Here is a 19235-nt window from a genome sequence, read left to right as displayed (position 1 = left end):
AAAATAATATTAGCATCACATTTGGGGTTGATATAAGAATGTAATGAGATAATGTTAGTAAAGGGTTTGGGAATGATCAATGGAGATGAGTTATTATTATTATTAGTAGTAGTATTATCATCATATTCTGTGAGGTAGGCACTGTTATTATCCTCATTTTGCAAAGAAATGGAAAGTTAGTAAGTTGCATTTGGCCAGAATCATATAGTTCATCCATGGTAGAGATGGGACTGTAACCCAGACCTATCTGACTCCAGAGGGAGTGTTACTATCAGCCAGTCTGACATTTATAACTTCACTGAAATCACACATTCAATGTCAACAGTACAGAACTCTGAGGAAAGCTAGTAGACCTTTGTTCAGTCGATTTGAGACACGGTCGTAGGGTCTCTTTGAGAATAATCCTTCAACCAGATGGTCTTTTCTCCATCTTTAAAATACGTAATGCAGAGAAACCTTAGCACATGCTCTACTAAAGTCTCACTGACCTCAATTCTATCAAAAATGGAAATAATGGTAATTTGCCATGAATCAATTTGTGTGTGCATGAAACCATCTTAGTTCTTAGAAATTACCACTTCATTTTCTAAGTGCTATCCCTTTAATTTTCTATTCTTTTTAAAATTACCTCTTCGGAGAAATACCAATAAAAAATCATGCTGTGTTCATCCCTCCATGAAATGTTGAGAAGGTGAGAATAAATAAATTGTAAAGCAAGAGACGTGGGTTCTAGGAGCTTCCTATCAAGATGTCATGGATATATGATAGCATCTTAAATTCAAAATGACCCGAAGACAGCTAGACAGGAGAATAACAGTCACTGGAAGTATGGGGGCCATGCTTCCATGTTCCAGTTCAGGAGCTCATAAGCTGTGTACAAGCCAGTTCCAAAAGTAAAATCAGAGTCCGTTTTATGTAACATTTAAATTCTAGAATTCTTCCCTCAATCAAATTGGGAGGGGGGAAAAAAGGAACCTCCATTAGAAAGTTCCAGAATAGTGCTAGGATCAGATCTAAGACCACTGGTAAAATTAAATCAATAAACATTTTAGTAGCTGTCCGATATGTACTGGGAACTGAGGATTAAAAAGCTAAATAAGTTATTTGCTTTGACCTTAAAAGATTCGCCACATAATAAGACAGAATGATATGTAAGCAATTAATTAGAACACAGTAGAGTCAGTCTACAAGGAAGTTAAGTACAGGGTGCAAAACGTGTAAGGAAAGATGTAATCTCCATCCTTTCATGAGCAAAAAACAAATTCATTTGACCTGGACATTTCAGACCTATGGATTAGCCCAAAATCTGTTCCCGGTATCTGAGTCATGAGAGAAAGCACCTCATTCTCCAATCTTTTACCTTCATGACTCTCCAGTATACTATTAAGTAATCGTCTTTTATAAGAGAAGATCATTAAAGATCCCAGGATAAGCCAGAGAATGTGGTCGCCTCTCTCATGTTTTATATAAACCCCAAAGGAAAGTAATTATGTTGAAATATAAAGGCACTGAGTACCACCATGGAAGTCACTTTCAGGAGTGTGGAGCATGGCATATTGGACAGTGTTTTATATATCGACTAGGCAACTGCCTACTTCAACAACATGAAGAGTACTTTTCCACAGGAGTTCCTGAGATCCTGAAACAGAGGGGCTTCCAGGGCTCTAAGAAGCCCGTGGTACAGGTGCTGGAGATGACATCCCTACCTGACATCTGCAGGGTCTTCTGTGACGAGCACATCGGTCTTGCAGCTGGCCAGGGGGTTGATGGACAGCTCCACAGGTGGGACCACGAAGCTTTTGCTGACAGGAAGCCAGAGTCCTTGGCCCAAGCTGAAAGTAGACCTGCAATGTAAGAGTTTCCATTGGGGGACTCCCTGGGCAGCAGAGACAAAACAGAAAAAAGGGGCCCCTCCACCCTTCCCTTCTAGAACCTTCTCTCACTCCCCCACCCAACTGAGTCCCCTGCATTCTCCAAGGCATAATGTTGGCCAACTTTGCCCAGACTTGGATGGTCACTTCTTCACTCCGTTAATCATTTAGCCCATGCATTGTTCTCTATTGCTAGTTTTATTTTCCTGAGTTTAAATCCTGATTCCCATTTACCAGTGGGCTTTGTGAGGACAGGAACTATTTCAGCTCTGCTTTCCCAAGCAGTCCTGATAGCCAGCAGGAGGACCATAAGTGACTGCTAAGTCAGCAGGGGCAATCTGCACAAAGGTTAAGGGCATGGACCCTGAATCAATTTCACCCAAAATCTGATTCCCAGTTCTGCCACTTAATTTGCTGTATGTCTTCATCAGCTTAGGTACTGAAATTTCACACATGATTTCATGGTAGTGGCAGGAAGAGGTTCTATGGCTATAGAATATTTTTAAACCACTGGACTAGATAATCAGTAATGTCTCCTCCAGTTCAAGTATCTCAATTTATGTCTATACCAGACAAATGGGAATTAGATTCCCACAGCAACTGGGGCCATTGCATCCCGGAAGTGCACAGGCTCGATAAACTAAGGACGTGCGTAACTACACCTCCCATCAGACCCTTCTCCATACCCCAGCGTCATGCCCCAACAGACTGTCAACTCACCTGAGAATCTTTTCAGGGGCTTGCTCCCCTGTCACCAGATCATAGCCCCTCTCGAGTGTCGTGTAAGGCCAGGGTCTGTGGGAAGAATTGAGACAGGGAAAGAAAAAGGGATAGAAGATGCTATTAGTCAGAAGCAGGTGGGATACATATGTGGACAATGCTTGGAGTAGCTTTACAAACAATCAAATTTTGCAGAGGTAATTATTGGATAAGGCTATTTATATTATAAAAGGCTCCATTTCACCGAAGGACTCAGCACTTCAAACTCCACTTTGTCCATTTTGGAGATTATGTATAAAAAATCCAATTCTTCTCCATTAGTCCACTCAAGAGAGTGGTCTTTGATTACCTATGGTTTGGGAGGGTGAGCTAAACTTCAGCCTTTGTTCTCTAGAAGATTCATCAATCATGTACCTGTAATACTAAAATGTGATTCAGTGGGAAATAGGATTCACTTTCCATCAGGCTTTGCAGGGACACAACTGTTGCAGAGGAAGAGTCCTCTTTGTGGAGCAGTTTGGGGCATCTGGTAATGCCATAGGGAAGGTGGGCCCTCCACTGTCTCTGCCCTGATGTCCTTTGCCACTCACCCTTCACTCTGTCCCCAGTCACTGCGCACACACAGGTGTCTGTGAACCGGGTCAGGGGTGTAGCCTTCATGACAGCTGCACTCTCCTGTAAAAGAGAAAAGGATCTTGTGAAATACTGCCTGCCCTTCTTTCTGGTTTCCTTGTTTTCTGAGCAAATAAAACAAGGTGGCTAGTTGTAGAAAAGGTCACGGAAAGAGGGTGTTCTGGTCTACCTGCCACTGTGGTTGATAAAGAGTTTATTCATTTGTTCATTCACTCACTTATTCACTCAGTGAGCCCTGACCACACTCCCTGCCGGGCTCTCTGCTCAGCCCTGGGGATGCAGAGGTCAAAGGTACAACCCAGATGCTGAAGGAGCTCGTGGCCTAACGAGGCAAACAGAAAGTAACCTGATGGCTATACATGGAAGTCCTATTTTCAAATATTTAAATTATGATAAAGTACACTTGCACGACAAGTGTAATCAGGAAATTGAATTCTCTCCACCTGAATCAACTATTCATGTTCATTTGTAAGCCCCAAAACAAATGCCACCTCCTCCAAATACCTCTGATTTCCCCTTTTGGAAAAATTATTTTCATCTACCATCTCCAGATTTTATTTTGTTTTGTTGTTGCTTGTTTGTCTTAATGGGTTTCCTCTCCTCTTCCCTCCTCCCCTCACTTCCCTTCTTGTCCCTTCCCTTCCATCCATCCATCCGTCCATCCATGTATCCATGTGTCATTGTTTTCTGGCCATGCCTTACACTTGGTTGCACACATCCTCACTAGCATCCCCCACTGCCTTAAGTATATTTTCCCATTAGCTAAGCTCATTCTGGGGGCACACGTCTTGTTTCCTGGTGTATCTTCAGTGTTCAAAACTCTGGAAGGGTCCTACCTCCTTGCTACTATTAGTCTTGCTTCACTGTACACTCCTTAAGATTGGGGGGTATTTTTTGATTCAATTAGTTGTTAGATTTTCCTAAGACGTATTTGTAGAATGTTCCCAGATGCTTTACCAAAAATAGATTCCATTAAAAAACCAAAAATAGATTCCATTAAAAAAAAGCTTGTGAAATACTGTACCATTCCTTAGTGCCAGTAGAGTATGATTCTTCATGAGGGTGATAATGTATACAGTTTTCCCTAAACTTATTTCACCTTGGAAGCCTTGCTGGTGAAACAAATCATAGATTAGTGTCCTGTGGAACACACTTTGGGAAACACTGGTAGGAAGTGCCCTGGCTGAACTCACTGCATAGAACAGTGTAGGTGCTCAACACTGTGAGTTGAATGAATAATTAACTATCTATGGCTTTGATCAATTTCCAGACTATTGCTGCCACGTTGCCATCTTCTGGTAATCACACTCATGCACATACCCAGATGAACCTGCAATTCTTCAGTCCTACGGTGATTCTGGTTGGCTTCACCCAAGCGTTTTCAAATTATGTTTCATGGAAACGTCTAGCTCAATGGGGGAGATTTAGGGACTTTGCACCTTTTAGATTTTAATGTTCCTTAAAAAGTTTTATTTTCAAATCTCTTTAATAATAAAAAAATGATGGCTAAACACTCAGATATTACATGCTAGAATTGAGGACATGAAGAGCACTGTCACTTTAAGTCTGGTTGCCAGGTAAACAGATTTTACGCAGACCTCATTAAAAAAAAAAAAATTCTCCTGTCATCTTTGTTTCATGGAAGAGGACCCTGAGACTGTGAGTCTAGGTGCTAACAAGCTCATGCTTTGTACAACTTCAAGTCTTATGAATCAGGATTTTCTCAACCTTGTGCAACAAAAACAAAACACAGCAGTGAATAAGACGCTAGGGTAACACAGGTTCTACAACTATCGCCCACAGCTCCTGATTTCTAAGTGCTTGTATTTATGGAATAGCCTTATTGTTTTCACTGATTCACTATACATGTTATACATTTGACCTTATACAAAGTATTCCGAGTGTCAACACTTTAATTTGTTTTATGCATTCCAACGCTGCTTAATCTTTGTATGTCCAGCATCAGCAAGTATCTGGCAAACAGCCTGGGCTTAATAAATGTTGGTTGAACTAAAAGAGTAGTAAGACAGAATATGGAGAAAAAAATGGGTCAGAGAGAATATTCACAATATTCAGATAAGACTGTTAAAAGGAGAAAGAGAAGGGAAAGAGAGAGATCTACCTTTCCCCTTCTCCGGATACCTGGTATATAAGAGGGGGCTGCTTGCAGGCAGGGATGCTGCTACCTTTCCCCTTCTCCGGATACCTGGTATATAAGAGGGGGCTGCTTGCAGGCAGGGATGCTGTCTATAATTCTCCTCTCCAATAACATCCCAGGGTCTTCCACCGGACGCCTGAGCTGTAAGTACCTGCAACCTAATGGACTGATTGATTGTTGCCAGAGGTAAGGAAAATGGATGGAAAGAGTTGAGGTCCTTGAGGTTTGGATGAGAATCATCGACCGAAGTGGGAGGGGCAGCAGTCACTAATGATGTGTTAAAATGCAGCAGCCCCTTCATGAAATATTCACCACTTTAAACACATCTAAGATTAAAAGTCCTGGGATTTGTCCTCGAGACTCCCAGGACTGATTTATGATCTGCCACAAGCCACAGCCTTCATGATTCATAATGGGAGAGGTAAAGTGGTTACCTCTGGCAAAGGGACGGGAAGTCCGGCTGGGGCGAGCCAGGAGCATGGTGGGAAAGGAGGCTCTTTGTCCTCCATGGAAAGGGCTGAGGTTCCTGTCTCTCCTCTCAGTGACTCAGGACAGGGCACAGGTCATTTTTTCCCCTTTCCCTCCTTTTGCGAATATTAGTGAGAATGAGAAATCTACACAGAAAAAGGGCGCTGCTGTATTTTTCTCTTTTCGTGTGTGCTTACTAGGCAAGTTTCCCCTGCCTTGGAATGGATCATTAATTACTGCCGCTCACTGTACAACAAATATGTATTTTGCAAATGAGAAGCAACCACCCTGGAGGCTGCGTGGAGCACAGGAAGTGAGGCAGAGGGAAAAGCACATGAGTGCTGGAGACACACAGAACTGGGTTCCAATCCTTACTTCCTCTCTCCCTAAGATGTGTGGTCTTGGGGAGGAGGTTACTTCATTTTTTGAAGAGGTCTCAGTTGTCTCATCTACAGAATGAGAATGACAGTTCTGCCAATCTCTCAGAGATGATATAAGAATAAATTGAAGTACTGAAGGGTAAAGCTCATGGCTCATGTAGAAAGTGAGTAGATGCTCAACAAATTCATTCCCTCCTCTCTCCCTTTCATTCCAAGATGGCAACTGGGTTCTGACATATGCTGACACATTAACTCTACGGACACTGGATAGGTAACCTCCTCCTTGCTGGGACTTAGTTTCCCCATCTGCAAAATGGAAGCTTGGAATAGATGTTCATGAGTTCTGGGCCCCAGTGAGAGCCAGTCGTTTCCATTGCCTTTCCGAATCGCTTATATCTAGTTTTCTGAATACCCTTTGTTTTAACCTTAACTCGGGGCTTCCCTGGTGGCGCAGTGGTTGAGAGTCCGCCTGCCAATGCAGGGGACGCGGGTTCGTGCCCCGGTCCGGGAAGATCCCACATGCCGCGGAGCGGCTGGGCCCGTGAGCCATGGCCGCCGAGCCTGCGCGTCCAGAGCCTGTGCTCCGCAACGGGAGAGGCCACAACAGTGAGAGGCCTGCGTACAGCAAAAAAAAAAAACCCCAAAAAACAAAACCTTAACTCTGATCACTCTTAGCAGTTGGGCTGGGTCCCTCCAGCAGGATTGTCCCTCAACGCCATGACTGTTGGCTTTACTGTCCCCCATTTTCCATTTTGCTGGCTCAGCGACCTTTCTACTATTCACAACCAAGCATTTACTTCTTGCAAGATGCAAGCCTCTGACAGCGGGAGCTGAGGATTAACCCCTTCCCCGGGGGAGTCCCATCCTCAATCCTGCCTTGGTATATATACCCAGGGCAGCCAGGCTGCTGAAGATCAGCTCTCCAGGGACATACGTTTACACGCTTTCCCTGTGCTGACTGTGAATGCCTGCCCGCACTCCCTGACTCTCTCACCACAGCAGATGCTCCCTGGAAAAACGGATGGGCCCATCTTGCACACCACTGCATCCAGCACCTGCTGCCCTACCCGGTACATAAATAAATGAGGGAGTATCCTTCACAATAGTAATGCCTATGCCGATAGGATAGGGACGTTTTGCCTATTTTCCCCACTAAACTGGGAGTCTCTTGATCGCAGAAACCTTTTCTTAATCATCTCCATCTCCTAGTAGTTAGTAGCATGCCTGATGAAGGGTAGGTGACTCATTTGTTGAATGAATGAATGGGTGAGTGAATACGTGAATTAGTGAATACATAAATATACGGTAATCGTCATGAATTCAGGCTGAGCTCCTTTAGAATGATGATGATTCTGCTGAAGACTGGAAGAGACTTTCTTACATCCATGGCAGGTATTTGCCAAGGAAATGGAAAGTGTAAACATGAATGCTGATGAAACGGCTAAAACAGAATTTTTATTTCACATCAGAGTAGGAAAGGCTCATAAAGATCATCTAATTCAAATCTTCCCAGCTTCATTTTTCAGATGGGGAAACTCTGGCTCAGAAAGTGAAGACATTGAGCCAAATAACTGTAATAGCCTCTTGGCCAGTCCGGATTAGCACCCAGGACTATTGGTCATTACCTCAGCGTCCTTTCCACTACACTAGTGGTCTCAGTACTTGAATACACCCAGCAACATTTTCTTGCATTTTTTTTCTTTGTACGCCTCTGACATTTCTGAGTTTCCTATAATGTATTACATTTAAAACCAGAAATTATTTTTTAAATATAATGATTTTTAACTACCCGTAACACCTTAAAAACATACATTTATAAGTGATTGATAATGTAGACCTTAACAAAGAGTTTAATCTCTTCGTTAAAGTGGCTCCCATAAGGGAATTCACCTAAGTGGATTTTCGTTGTCACTAGAACCCTATATTATCAGCTATGCATGAGTTGTATTGGTTTTAAAATATTCACTCTTTACGTCTCTCAAGCCCCATTTATCGAGTTCTCATTTTATGTTACATGTGTTCTCACTCCATAAACTCTTGGGTGAGAACAACGGAACCCCTCAATAATGAACAATCTAAGTTTCTCTTGTGCGGGGCTCCCCTAAACCACTTCAAAGCAGACGGTGCCTTCGTGTCAATCGTATGAGGCCAGTGGACTGGCGAAATAGTTTAGAGTGTGCGCCCTAGAATCCTCTTGTTCTGTCCTGGATCTGCCACTTAGAACTTGCATGAACTTCATCAAGTTGCTTCACCTCTCCGAGTTTGTTTCTTAATCAGTAATGAGGCTAATATCACCTATTTGCTGCAAGATCGGCGATGCATTTGAAAAGTCCTCAACACAGTCTATGGCGTATCTCTCCTTGCTGAAAACGTCATTAGCTGTGTCAGTTTTTTGGTTTTTTTTTTTCCTGGACAGGAGAGGCCACTTTAGCATCTTGTTTTACTGGAAAGAAAAGGTGCTTTCTAGATGAACGATGGTCTCAATTTCGAGGTTTGCCCTGTGCAAAGCAAAGCAAAACGAACTTCGGTTTCTTTATCTGTGCATTTGGGGCAGCTTGAATGAAATAATCTCCCAGGCTGGTCCCCTGTTCTCAGAAACACCTGTTGCCTTGGTCTATGGCCTCTTCTAGCGAAGGACACACAAGTATGAAGAAGGGCGTCGCCAGAGGGTCTTGCCTCCTCTGTCTTCCACAGCTCAGAAGAGCTTGTCGCCTGCCTGTGAGAGTATCAGATAAGGGCAAAAACTTCTTTCCAATCCCACCCGGCTGTCTGACTCCCCTCCTCCCACCCTGTTATCCCCTTATGATTCCATTTTCACTTGCTTCCGACTCAGTCGTCACTTACATCACAGGCCAGGGACACTGGCTGCTGCTCACTTTCCTATTCACTCTTCTTGTCGCTGCAGCTTGAAAAGGCATCACCCTGGGCCTCAGAACAGTGAGTGTGCATGGCATCCTTTCCTGTTCTGACTCCGACTGGGCCCCCTTGCACCTCTGCACTTCTGTGTCGCTGGAGCCCAGCTCAGGGCCAGGCATGCGGTGGGAGAGGCGTGGGTTGGGCATAACATGAAGGGGGGTGTGCTTTGTGCTAGGAGTGGTGGAAGACGCTTGACATATGTTATTGCATCTCATCTCTCAGGTCATACCCATGACTAGTACCAGGAGGAAGGCACTCTGTCCTCACTGTAAAATAAGGAAACTGAAGCTCAGACTCAACTAGTCACTTGCCCAAGGCTGTAGAGTCAGGTCTTCAAAGCTCCTGTTTTCATACAGTCACAAACATCACAGCAGTAAACATAACCACAAGGGCAAGAGCAAGGGGAGTTGCCTTTAATTTGACAATTCTCATGAGCGAGACACAGGGGTTAGGGAAGAAGAGGCAGCTCCACCCACCCACACTGAAATTGGCACCCTGCTGATTTCTAAAATTCCACTATAACTAAAGGTTAAGAATTGCTCTTGCAAATAAGCCCTGTCTAAAAGTAAATAATTTATATATGGATTGCATTGAATTAATAGTACCCACATAATGAAGTGTTGTTGGGCTGATTTCTAGGTAGCAGGGGTAAGCCTCAAGGGAAGCGTCATACCTTCTGTTAATTGAGCATCTACTATGTACCAACCTTACCCAGGTGATTTTTGACATCCATGACAACACTGGGAGGAAGATGTCACCGGCTCCTTTAAATGATATGAAACTGAGGCTTGGAGAGAGTGAGTATGCTGCTGAGAATTGTGAACAGAGGAGCAAACATCCAAGTCCAGGACCTTTCTGACTCCTTCCCAAGCCATGTGATGGCTCTCTACGAGGACATGCTTTCAGAGAGTCTGGATAGGCATAGGAGATCAGGGGGTGCTGAAGGAAAATCTGTCCTGTGGTAGACTGAGTCATTGGTGTCAAGTCCTCATTTCTCTAGAGCAGTATTATGCATTCACATCCTTGCCACGCCTGATTGTGAGAAGAGTGAGATTTCTTCCCTACCCTGTCTTCAGGTTTGGCTTAGGACTTGCTTTGGCCAGTGGGTTGGTAGCAGACATGATGCGAACTGAAGTTTGAAGTGTGCTGTGGCCGGGCTTGCTCTCCTGCATCCCTTCCTCTTGCCATGAGAAAACCACATTCCAAGCAGTGGCTGGTCCAAGGAGGATGAGGGTTACATAGAACAGAGTGGACACGACCTGAACTTGGTGCCAAGGGCAGCTGAGTCCCAGGTGGATCAGTCCACCCGGATGTGCAACAAAGGGGAAAACTGCTTAGAGCTGTGGACAGTAAATACCGTGGTTCTTGTTACGCAGCATCAGTGTAACGAAAGCTGCCCAATGCACCTTAAACCTGTTATTTCCCTCTTCCCAAACTGGAAAAATCTCTGACTGGACTCTATTTTTTTTTAACCCTTAGTATCCAAATGGCACCTGAATCCCACTAATTCTCTTTTTTGTCACTTGGATCCATTCCTTCCCATCTCTCCTTGGGGCAGGCCCTGAACACTGTCCATGTGCACTACTGAAAAAGTCTTATCACTGGAAACCTGCTTTCAGTGTCTGCCCGTCAATCTGAGTGGTGGCCAGTTACCTTTTCAAAGAACAGTTGCACCCATGGCTCCTCCTAAAAACTCTCCAGGGACTTTCAGTTGCTTTCACAATACACTTCATATGCCTTAGTCTAACCTTCAAAGTCCTTCATGACTGGCCCAGGCAATCTTCCCCCTTATCAATTACTCTCCCTCCCTGTACCTTTCCTGCTCTAACTGCCCTTGAGTTTCCTGATAAGAACAGGGCTGTGTGAGACTCAGTTGCAGACCAGGACCTGCTTCTTGCAGTAGGTCTGCCCTGATCCTAATTCTTGAGAAAAGCAGAGCCTGAAAATTGGAGAGGGATGTATTCAACAGAAGAGAGACCAGGGGTTGAGAGGGAATATGAAATGAAGGGAAAGTTAAGTGGCAACATAATTATTTAGAGAAGGAATGAGATCATTTGGGCAGTTTTGAATGTCAGTAGTGTCATCAGGGAATACATTGTACAGTGCTGACCCGCCTGCAAACTTGGGCAAATCACTCTACTTTTCTAGGTCTCAGTCTTCTCATCTGTAAAATGAGTAGCTCGTACTCAGAGATCCCCAAACGGCCTTCCAAACCTTGTTCAGATTCCCTGATTCTACCTCTAACATGCTCTGGTCTTGTGTCGTGAAGTCAGCATTTCCCTAGGGATTGGAGGGGGAGGCAGGGTATGTATGGAAGGGTTGGGGGTTTTGAAAATAGAGGCTTGGGAGGCAGAGAAACATGACTGGAGTGAAATAACAGGAGGATGTAATTCAGACCTTTAGGAAGTGAAGAGGACTTCTTTAGAAGTCAACCCAGCCAAACATGCTGTGTGACCTGGGCAGGTCCCCTCCCTCCCTGAGACTTGGTCTCTCTACCTGTACAGTGAGGAGGTGGGTCTTGATGACACCTTTAGGAACCTTGTGTGTGTGTCTCTGATGTCCCCTTCTTCCTTACACTGCTGGCGTGAGATGTTTTGGCCTTGTTCTTCCCAAAGCATTTGAGACAAACTTGGATAACTGCATTTCAGTTGCCAGGCCCTCATTGCCTTTCATAATCAGGCCTTTGAGAGCAAGAAGAAAAAAAAAAGAGGCCAAAAGGTTGTGGCGGCACAGGCTGGTGACTGGGTCTGATGGAGATCACAGTCCTTAATCAAGGATACATGGGGACTAATTGGCTATTGGCTTAGCTCATGTGGGCAGCCCACGTGGGATGGCCTGGTCTCTGAAAGGCCACCGGCCAGGCCACACCAGACCCCGACTTCAAGGTCTCAGCCATGGTGACCCCTCTCAGGCAGCTCCATTCCCTCTCTTCCTAGCCTCCTCCATCCCCGAGTGCAACCCCACACACAATTATCTACAGATGAGTGTCTGGGGGGAACGCATGGGGGTAAGAGACTCCCTTAAAATTACGGCTGATTGAAGATGGAGAGGGGTGAAGAAATCTCACTAGCAGCCTGGAACAGATACAGACGCAGACATCTCCAATAACCAGGAAGGATCTGGCTCCAGTTAAGCAACGTGCGATTCCTAACAGGGGTGCACAGAGCTGTGTCTGCTGGGCAAGGGGCTGCCATCTCCCACCACTGCTCCCCGACCTCCACCCCAGAGCCTGTCTCATCCAAGCTTCTCAGATCAGCCTGGAATGGGTTGAGGGGGAAGTCAAGGGTCATAGACCTATGAAGGTGAATGGCATTAACCCAGAATCTGAGGCTGAATCCTCAGTCTACTACTTATGGACTGAGTGGCCTTCACACCAGTGAAGATGGAAGGTGATAATAAGAGGGAACTCTGAGATCTCTAACTGCCAGGCAGTGTTGGGATTTCTCTATTTATAATAATTCATGTGACCCTACAAGCCTATGAGGCAGGTTCTATTTTCGACTCCGTCTTACAAATGAGGAGACTTGAGGCCCAGAGGGGTTAAGTAACTTGCTTACCTAGAGTCACAAAGCTAAGAGGATAGGAATCCAGTGGGCCTGGTTCCAGAGACAGTGCTGCTGTGCCCAGGCTGCAATACCTCTCTCACAAGGGGAAGGAGGAGTTTTCCAGACAGAGGAAATGATGGGTGCAAAGGTAGGTCAGCGCACAAATGGGAAATCACAGGCCCTTTTGTTTCTCTGGATCAGCTGAATCAGGCACTGAGAAATTCCACCCTAATTCCACAGGTGTGGGGAAACAACCTCTGGGAACCCCCATACCCCCTCTCCAAAACAGTCACTCCCAAATGCTGAATCCAAGCATTCTGCAAGGAGAGAGTCAGTTTACAGCAAAGAAGACAGGAACTGGGGTTAGAACAGGCTTCAAACTGCATTCGTCACCCAGCGGCTCTGTGACTTTGTATTGAATATAATTTCCTGTCTCTGGCCAAGACTCAGTTTCCTCAATTCTACACTGAGGTTAATCAGTGAATAACACCAAGAATGCTCTGTCCCCAGTATGGGCTCCAGGATCATAACACGCTATCGCCATGATTATTATTAGGGAGTTGGTTGTCTTACTGTCCTTTCCTGACCATAGCTTTTATCTTGAACCTCTTGGTTATAATCTGGGGAAAGGACAAGTTTAGAAGAAGTGTATGGATCTCATTAAGCATGTGTTAATCCACCCAACCCCTCTGTGAATCAGGTGTTAGTGTCCTAATTTTACAGATGAGGAAACTAAAGCTCCCGGGGTTAAGTGACTGGCCTCCATATGATACAGTGGGAAAGAAACAGGGTCAGGATTCAAACCCAGTCCTGCATGACTCTGCAGTCAGAGCTCCCCGACAGGATGCCAGGTAAGATGGAGGAGTTCAACATGACCCTGTGTCTCACTCAAAATGACCCACCTTGGTGGCTCTCCCTGGCTGCCTATCACACCTGTGCTGGGGGTAGTCATGCCACGGGACCCTGCGGCTCTGTTTCCCCACCATTTAATGGGTGGCCTTGCTCAAGCCCCTTCATCTCTCTGAGCCTCATCCTTCTCTTCCAGAAGACGGGGAACAGACGCCTGTCCTCTCCCATTCACAAGGATGCTGTGAGGATAAAATATAGACTCAGACTCATCCTATTCAGAACACATGATGATTAATAACACTGTTGTCCCCGCTGCCTGCACAAAACCTGAAACAGCAAAGTGAAATATACAAAATAAATTACGCAGAGGGTAATTAATCATTTTGCAAAAGAGTTCTTCCCTCCACAGAAAAAGAGGCATTGATCTTTTTTTCCCAAGCATCAGCTATCTTTGTGAGTTTAAAGTCAAATTTCATTTACAGAATTAAAGCAAAGAGTCATGATTTTCCAGATGTGCACAGAGTACAGCGGGCCACACGCATGTGCCCTGCCCATTCTGCCCATGCCATCCAGGCCAGAAATCACGGGGGTCCAGACACCCACCAGCGTGGACCTTGGTCTTCCTCTAGTCGGATATCGGGGGAAATGGAGAGAACCAGGGGAGGGCATGTGACATCTGCACTCTGCTTCTGAGGGGGTCCCTTTCTCAGAGTGACCCCAGCCTCAGCTACAGGCAGGTGATCAGGGTCAGGCCAGCTTCCCAGGAACTGGGAGGATTGTCATTTCCAGTTCCTTCCATCTGGAATATTGTACCGTTTTACATCAGGTGTATGTTCAGCTGAATCCAGCTCACTTTCACTCCGCTACCCTCATTCCTGGTTAAAGCTCTCACTTCTCCTCCCTGTCTCTCTTCTGTTCTATGGTTCACTCTTCCCCCCATCTTTGTCTCTCTTCGTTTCCCAGTCTGTGTCTTTTTCCCTGCTTCCGTGTCTCTCTTCAGCCTCTGCTTCTCTGTCCTGGCCTCTGCCTCTGTATGCACCTTCATATTCCTCACTGTCTGTCTGTCTGTCCCATTTCCTTTGTATCACTCTGCAGTGAAAATAACTGAGCTTGAGTCAGAGGCCCAAGTTAACCCCCCAGACCCACCTTCATTTCCTCTTCCTCAAATAAGAGGTAATAAAGGACAGTTGGTCTGCTTTAAGGGTTAATGCAAAGATCAAGGTTATGTAAGATACGGTGTGTAAAGGTGCCTAGAACAAAAACTACAGTCATATCCTGCTCATTCCAGGTCCCCTCCTTTTCTGCCTCTTTCTCTTGATTTCTCTCATGCTCCTCATTCCCTTCCTTCCCTCTTCTCTCTTCCCTTCCCATCCCTCCTGCTCTCTTTGCCCACCTCTCACACAAGCCCACACACTGTTGCCTCTGCCCCCCTCACCCCTGTCCCAGGCAGCCCCCACTTTCTGGCAACAGCTTAGCTGCAGGACAGCACGGTTCCCACTCCTAAGATGCACATCCTTCTACCAAACATTTTTTATGCCACCTTTACTGGTATAGGAAGGAGACTCATCATGAATCATTAAATTTAAGCAACGGGAGTCGAGGCGGCCTGCTCCAGGCTTCACTAGGAGGTCAGGCTCCATTGTCACGTCCATTTGTGGCCATTCGAGAAATTGCAGCCGTCCCTTCACGGTGCACAGGGCGAGGCACCTGACCTTGCGTGGCTTGAGAGGAGCAGCTCGAATTCCTGGATGTCCCGTCCTGATGGACAGTCTTGGTGTGCTCAGCATAAAATCCACACACCTCCCTCACTCCCTGTGGTCAGGTAGACACTTATCTAGTGAAGTTTTTTATACCTTTTTTTAAAAATTAATTAATTTATTTATTTTTGGCTGTGTTGGGTGTTCGTTGCTGCATGCGGGCTTTCTCTAGTTGCGTCAAGCGGGGGCTACTCTTCTTTGCGGTGCGCGGGCTTCTCTCATTGCGGTGGCTTCTCTTGTTGCACAGCACGGGCTCCAGGCACGCGGGATTCAGTAGTTGTAGCGCATGGGCTCAGTAGTTGTGCCTTGCAGGCTCTAGATCACAGGCTCAGTAGTTGTGGCACACAGGCTTAGTTGCTCCGCAGCATGTGGGATCTTCCCAGACCAGGGATGGAACCCGTGTCCCCTGCATTGGCAGGTGGATTCTTAACCACTGCGCCACCAGGGAAATCCCGTGAAGAAGTTTTAATGAAAAGATCACTTAACACTGTAGCCAAAAGGCTGGGGCAGGAACACACACACACACACACACACACACACACACACACACACACACACCCCTCCTATTCAGAGATCTTTAATCATCTACACTGAAATGAAAGCTGCCTTCAGTCAAGAAAGAGAAGAAAGCTAGTGTGATGCAGCGGGCTAGCTCCCTAAAGATGGCATCGAATAACCAGAGAAGGCCAGGACTATTGCTAAGCGCAGTGTTTTAAACGGTTTCATGGAGACCACTTCTGCTCCAAAATCTGTCATCACACCTTCCATTCCATCACGATTAAGTCTTTTGTGGGTTAAGCACTGCCAACACTGGGGGTTCTTTTTGCCCTTGATTCAATAATTCCCATTTACTGAACATGTATATTTGCCATATAATGTAGCAGGTACTTTATACTGCTATGCTGATTCTAATTGTTACAATAACCTAGCAAAGGTGAACGAATACCTTCTTCTGTGATGAAAAAGAGCAGGAAATTGAGGCTTGGGGAAAATTAAGCAGTTTGCTTAAAACTGTACCAATACCGTAGTTAGAGGCAGAGCCAAGGTTTTAACCCAGGTCTGCCTGACTTCAAAGCCGTGACGCTTACAATTTTGTTCTGACCGCCTCTCCAAACACAAAACTGAGCTACCATGACGGCAGCTTGATTACGAGTGAAGAGAGGGTGGTGGCAGGGTCTGGTCCACTTCCCTCCCTGGGAACTGACTCAGTCTTGGGGCTCAGTCATTGTTTGTGGAAGAAAGACATGAATGAAGCTTATGGGGAACTCGCCACGCTCCAGATGCCCAACACTGGAACTCTTCCTTGCATGAATGAGTGGATCTGATCACAAGCATATGCAAGACGAGCCTGGCAAAGCACTGCTGGGAGCCGGTATGACCTGCACACGTTGTAAAAGACTCCTGAAGGCATTGGGTCAAATTGCAGGCAGGCGCCTACACCCCAAGGATGCAATATTTTGACTGCTTAAAATGTTCTCAAGAGGTAGGGAGATCAAGCATTAGCAGGGTAGTCAGAAGACCTCTGCTCAGCCCCTGACTTGACTCCGGCGAGGCGCTGACCCAAGGTCAAGGGTGATGACCCACCCTCAGCAGCTGTAGAAGGAGGGGGTGGATTAGATGATTGGCACGGTTCCTCCAGCTCTGCCTCTCTTTGTTCTGGACTCCCGCCTCCAAACTTGCCCCTGCAGCAGAGTCTTTATAAAGGCTTCTCAGGGGAAGGTTTGGAGAGGCCACTGTCATGAGTTAATACTTCCCCTCCCCCAAAAGGGGCACTCAGTGTTGTGCAAGTTCAAAGTTGCCGCCTGAGAATGACACCTTAGGTTCTGTGCTGAGGCTCCCTGCTCACCTCCTCTCGTCCCAGCCCTGTGTGGCAGAGTGCCTGAGAAAGCTCTGTCCAGCCCCCTCACTTGCAGCACGTATTTGTTTCACTGTGTTCCTTCTTCTCTTATCCGAGGTCATTGGTGTCTGTTACAGACTGAATGTTTGTGTCTCCCGCAAATTTCTGTCAGATCCCTAATCCCCAATGTGATGGTATTTGGAAATGGGGCCTTTGGGAAGCAATTAGGGTTAGATGAGGTCATGAGAGCGAGACCCTTGTGATGGGGTTAGTGGTCTCATAAGAAGCGGAGGAAAGAGAGATCTTGCTTTCTCTCTATATGCACACACCAAGGAAAGGCCAGGTAAGGACACAGTGACAAGTTGAGACATTGGCCATCTGCAACCCAGGAAGAGGACCCTCACCAGGAACTAATTCAGTGTACCTCAATGTTAGGCCTCCCAGCGTCTAGAACTGTGAAAAATAAGTTTCTATTGCTCAAGCCACCCAGTCTGTGATATTTTGTCATGACAGCCCAAGCAGACCAAGACAGAGTCATCCTCTCCTGGATCTTTTCTTTAAAGACAGTGTGAAAACTGGTCCTGGAGCTCATACACACGTGGGGGACCTAAAAATTGGATTCTTCATCTCTGACGTCAAAGCCTGAAACCAATTCATTAGACAGAAAGCTTCAAAGGGACAGAGATGGCAGCTTTTTTCTCACTATCCCCAGTACTGGGCATGATGCCTGGCATATAATTGGCATTCACTAAATGACTGCAATGAATGAAATGCAATATCTAGATTCTGACCACTTCTTTCCACCCCCGCTGCTACCACCCTGGCCCAAGCCACGAGCATCTGTGGTCTGTGTTATTCCATCAGTCTTCCAAGTAGCTTCTCTGCTACCCCTCTTGTCTCTATCCCTAAAGATTTTTTCTCAACAGAGTGGCCAGAGTAATTCTCTTACAATATGTTAGATGACATCAGTCCTCTACTCAAATGTTCTGTGGCTCCCCCTTGCATTCAGGTTGAAAGCCAATATTCTTAAAAAGTTCTACAGAGAGGGCTTCCCTGGTGGCGCGGTGGTTGAGAGTCCGCCTGCCGATGCAGGGGACACGGGTTCGTGCCCCGGTCCGGGAAGATCCCACATGCTGCGGAGAGGCTGGGCCCGTGAGCCATGGCCGCTGAGCCTGCATGTCCGGAGCCTGTGCTCCGCAACAGGAGAGGCCACAACAGTGAGAGGCCTGTGTACCACAAAAAAAAAAAAAAAAAAAAAAAGAAAGAAAGTTCTACTGAGGTTCTGGCCCTCTGTTCCCTCTCTGACCCCATCTCCTAATATCCTCCTAGTGTCCAGCGAAGCCCAGCCACATACTCTCCCATGATCTTTCTCAGATATGTGAGGCAGAGTCCACTCCCAGAGCCTTTGTACTGACTATCCCCTCTGCCTGGACTCTGCTCTCGCCCGATATCCACAAAGCGTGTTTCTCCCTCACCTCCCCAACAGTGCCTACCTTGAAGAGGCTACTAAAATGTGCAACCATCCCTCTTTTCCGCATTCACAGCCCCCCTTCCTGTAGTCTTTTTTTCAATAACACATCAACTTCTAACATAGGATACACTTTATTAATTACTACCTATATTCTACTCATCTGTCTGTCCCGTGCCCCTACCAGAGTATGAGCTCCATCATGGCAGCAATTTTTATCTGTTCTTTTCATTCTGTCACTGTCTGACATCCTGCTTAAATTAGATGCTTGATAAATACCGGATGAATGTTAAATGAACAAATCCACGAATGAAAGAATAAATACCAAACCCAGTTCTTTAACTCAGATGCCAAAGCATAAAATCAGTCTACTAGACCAGGGGTTGGCATTTTTTTTTTCTTTAAAGGACCAGATGGTAAATATATTAGGTTTCGCAAGTCACAGAGTTATGACTACTGAACTCTGCTGTTGTAGCTACAAATAGTCATAGGCAATATGTTAACTAGTGAATATGGCTGTGTTTCAATAAAACTTTATGAAAAACAGCAGTTGGCTGGTGGGCTGTAGTTTGCTGACCCCCGCACTAGACCAGGCTCTACCCGGCCAAGCAATGTGTCTGGTTTTGCTCACTG

At 45.9% G+C, this 19235-nt stretch overlaps 1 protein-coding gene across 5 annotated transcripts in view; it reads right to left on the bottom strand.

Annotated features, from left to right (window-relative positions):
- The window catches only part of ASTN2 (astrotactin 2), a 911537-nt gene that overhangs the window by 463624 nt on the left and 428678 nt on the right, over positions 1-19235 (bottom strand). For 4 of the 5 annotated variants that reach the window (XM_067743527.1, XM_067743524.1, XM_067743522.1 and 1 more), the window contains 3 exons: positions 3182-3266; positions 2592-2666; positions 1707-1844 (listed from right to left, as the gene is read on the bottom strand). In XM_067743527.1, the coding sequence (XP_067599628.1) occupies positions 1707-1844; positions 2592-2666; positions 3182-3266 (298 nt within the window). The remainder of the gene's footprint in view (positions 1-1706; positions 1845-2591; positions 2667-3181; positions 3267-19235) is intronic. The other variant, XM_067743523.1, reaches the window with a different exon arrangement.

The sequence above is a fragment of the Pseudorca crassidens genome, chromosome 7, assembly GCF_039906515.1.
Source record: "Pseudorca crassidens isolate mPseCra1 chromosome 7, mPseCra1.hap1, whole genome shotgun sequence".
Lineage (NCBI taxonomy): Eukaryota > Metazoa > Chordata > Mammalia > Artiodactyla > Delphinidae > Pseudorca > Pseudorca crassidens.
This window is presented reverse-complemented; position numbering and strand designations above follow the sequence as displayed.